This window comes from Muntiacus reevesi, chromosome 9 (assembly GCF_963930625.1).
Source record: "Muntiacus reevesi chromosome 9, mMunRee1.1, whole genome shotgun sequence".
Classification (NCBI taxonomy): domain Eukaryota; kingdom Metazoa; phylum Chordata; class Mammalia; order Artiodactyla; family Cervidae; genus Muntiacus; species Muntiacus reevesi.
Window position 1 is genome coordinate 4,538,566 of NC_089257.1, and position 3,250 is coordinate 4,541,815.

Sequence of the window (3,250 nt, forward strand, 5' to 3'; positions counted from 1 at the left end):
ATGCCCTGGGCTATCCAGAAGGGAGCCCACTATGGGGGCTTGAAACTCTAAAGATAGCTTCTCAACAAAGAGTTTGTGGGATCATCTGAAAGAGTTCCCTGGTACAGAGAATCTGGTTTCCCTGGTGGCTCAGATGGTAAAGCATCTGCCTGTGATGTGGGAGTCCTGGGTTCAATCCCTGGGTCTGGAAGATCCCAGGGAGAAGGGAATAGCAACCCACTCCAGGACTCTTGCCTGGAAAATTCCATGGACAGAGGAGCCTGGTAGGCTACAGTCCATGTGACCACAAAGATTCGAACAAGACTGAGTAACTTCATTGGAAGAGTTACCTCATTATGGACCTTGCCAACTTGTAACATAGACAGTTCATTTTACCCTTCATTGCCTTTTTGCTTTAAAAATACATAAATATAAAGAGAATAATGAAATCTTAGTTATTGTAAAATGCAAAGATTAATAATGACAATACTTAGTTGTATGCATGTTGTTAAGTTACTCAGGCATGTCCGGCTCTTTGTGACCCTATGGACTGTTGCCCACCAGGCTCTTATGTCCATGGGATTCTCCAGACAAGCATTCTGGAGTGGGTTGCCATGCCCTTCTCCAGGGGATCTTCCCAACCCAGGGATCAAACCTGGGTCTTGATGTCTTTTAACGTCTTCTGCATTGGCATGCAGGTTCTTTACCATTGGTGCCATCTGGGAAGCCCACTTGGCTATATATATTACCTTAACTATATATATATATATATATATTACCTTAACTATATATATATATATATATATATATATATATATATATTACTATATGTGTTACCTTAACTTATTGACTTGACTAATATATATATTCCTAATCAAGGAAATGAAAATAGACTTGGCATTAAAGTGATCTGGTTGATGACTGAGACTTGGCTTATTACCTGTTAGCATTAATGGCATATGTTAAAACTAGTGATCAATAATTTTTAGATGGTAGACTAAAGACAGTATCTAGGATGACTAAATGTGGTCCATGGGGCAGCTCAGGCAGACTTACCCCTGCCCTGATCCTCTAAAGCTGTTGGAGTCAACGAGACCCTCATTCTATGCTCATTTAGAGAACTGATAGCAACAACTTTATGAGCACTTTAAAGCGATCTCCTCAAATATTAATATATTCAGATCATATATTTTGGGGTCCCACAATGTGCCACTATACAACTTCCTATGTTTCTTTTCCCATACATATACCATTCAATTAAAAAATTCATTGTTTCAACCTAAGGCCTCCAAGGGAAAAAAATAACATGTAAGTTATATTTATTTTCCAATTAAAATTAGTAATGTAAGCTCCAGAATTTTGATAGCTATTAAAAAATGTAAAAAAAAATCTAAGAGAGTCAATTAAGAGAAATTTTGGTGCATGAGTTCCTAGATAGTTTGGGGAAAAGAAGGAATCATTTGTGATATTGTCAGAGTACTGTTAAAAGGTAGTATTTTGTAGTAATTCATTCTTTTATATTCCCTTTTTCTTTCTTTCTTTTTTAAAGGTAAAGTGTTCCTTGACAGAGGTATTATTAACCATGCCACATAGATGGAGCATGAAAGGAATGTGACTGTGTTCATTCTGGTAGGTCTTACACAGGACCCCCAAATGCAAAAGGTAGTGTTTGTGGTGTTCTTGGTCTTGTACATGGTAACCCTCTCAGGCAACCTGCTCATTGTGGTCACCATCACCACTAGCCAGGCTCTGAACTCCCCCATGTACTTCTTCCTGACCCACCTTTCCTTGATAGACACAATTTACTCTTCTTCTTCGGCTCCTAAGTTGATTGTGGACTCCCTTCATGAGCTCAAGACAATCTCCTTTCATGGCTGTATGGCTCAGGTCTATGCAGAACACGTTTTTGGTGCTGCTGAGATCATCCTGCTGACGGAGATGGCCTATGACCGCTACGTGGCCATCTGCAGGCCTCTGCGCTACACGGCCATCGTGAGCCGCAGGCTGTGCCTGCTCCTGCTGGAGGTGGCCTGGACCGGAGGGTTTCTCCACGCAAGCGTTCAGATCCTCTTTACAGCCCAGCTGCCCTTCTGTGGCCCCAGTGTCATAGACCACTTCATGTGTGACCTGTACCCTTTGTTGAAGCTTGTCTGCGTGGACACCCACATCCTTGGTCTCTTTGTTGCTGCCAACAGTGGGTTCATCTGCCTGTTAAGCCTCCTTCTCCTGTTGGTCTCCTATGTGGTCATCTTGCGCTCCCTGAGGGCTCACAGTTTGCAGGGGAGACGCAGAGCCCTTTCTACATGTGGCTCTCACATCACGGTGGTTGTGTTGTCTTTTGTGCCCTGTGTGTTTGTGTATCTTCGCCCAGCCACCACTCTGCCCATTGATAAAGCTGTTGCTGTCTTTTACACTATGGTGGCCCTTATGTTAAATCCTTTAATCTATACCCTCAGAAATGCTGAGGTTAAACATGCTATGAAGAAACTCTGGAGAAAGAAAGTGACAGCAGATAGTGATTAAAGAGATTCACTGAGCTTTATAGATAGAAGTAAAACAGATAATCTCATTCAAGCCTCTTGATCTATAGATGAATACATTGACTCTAAAAGGGACTGAATAATAACTGCAGATAGCCCTGAATGACGGAATAGCCTGGCATGCTGCAGTCCATGAGGTTGCAAAGTATTGGACTTAGGGACTGAACAACAACTTAAGCACAGATCTTGTTTAGACTGGAATCCAGGTTTACTTTCTCCCATCCCAGACTCTCCTCATCACAACTTAATGCTTTCTAATCAATGTTTATCTTTTATCCGATTATCTCAAATGTCTTCAGAAGTTACAAGCTACGAACCCAGAATATTGGATTGGTATTCACATTGTCTTATTATGTAACATAGAGATGTTGGTTACCACCAATTATTGAAAATAAAATGTTAAACATATTCTTTTGTTTTGAACTCAATATAAATTCTTTTGTGGAATTTTCTTGTTCATTGAATCTTTGTTGTGCAGTGAAAAGAAATAGTATTTCTTAAATGCTTACAGGGCTGGCATTGTGTTTGTTATTTTACATATGGTATCAGTTTAAGTCCAGCCAGGAGACAGACCACAGTACAGTTTGAATAGAAAGACTTCACATACAATAAATGATTGTATCAGGGTATTAACTACAAAGGGCTTCCTTGGTGGCTGGGTAGTAAAAATTCTCTTCCCAGTGCAGGAGACATGGATTCGACCCCTGGGTTGGGAAGATCCCCTGGAGAAG

The 3,250-nt window shown here is 40.9% G+C and overlaps 1 protein-coding gene across 1 annotated transcript; it reads left to right on the top strand.

Moving 5' to 3' along the window:
* Positions 1-1,572: 1,572 nt before the first annotated feature.
* LOC136175998 (olfactory receptor 4C12-like) lies at positions 1,573-2,502 on the top strand. The gene has a single exon (XM_065946172.1). The coding sequence runs from the start codon at positions 1,573-1,575 to the stop codon at positions 2,500-2,502; it is 930 nt and encodes a 309-aa protein (XP_065802244.1).
* The last annotated feature ends 748 nt before the right edge of the window (positions 2,503-3,250 follow it).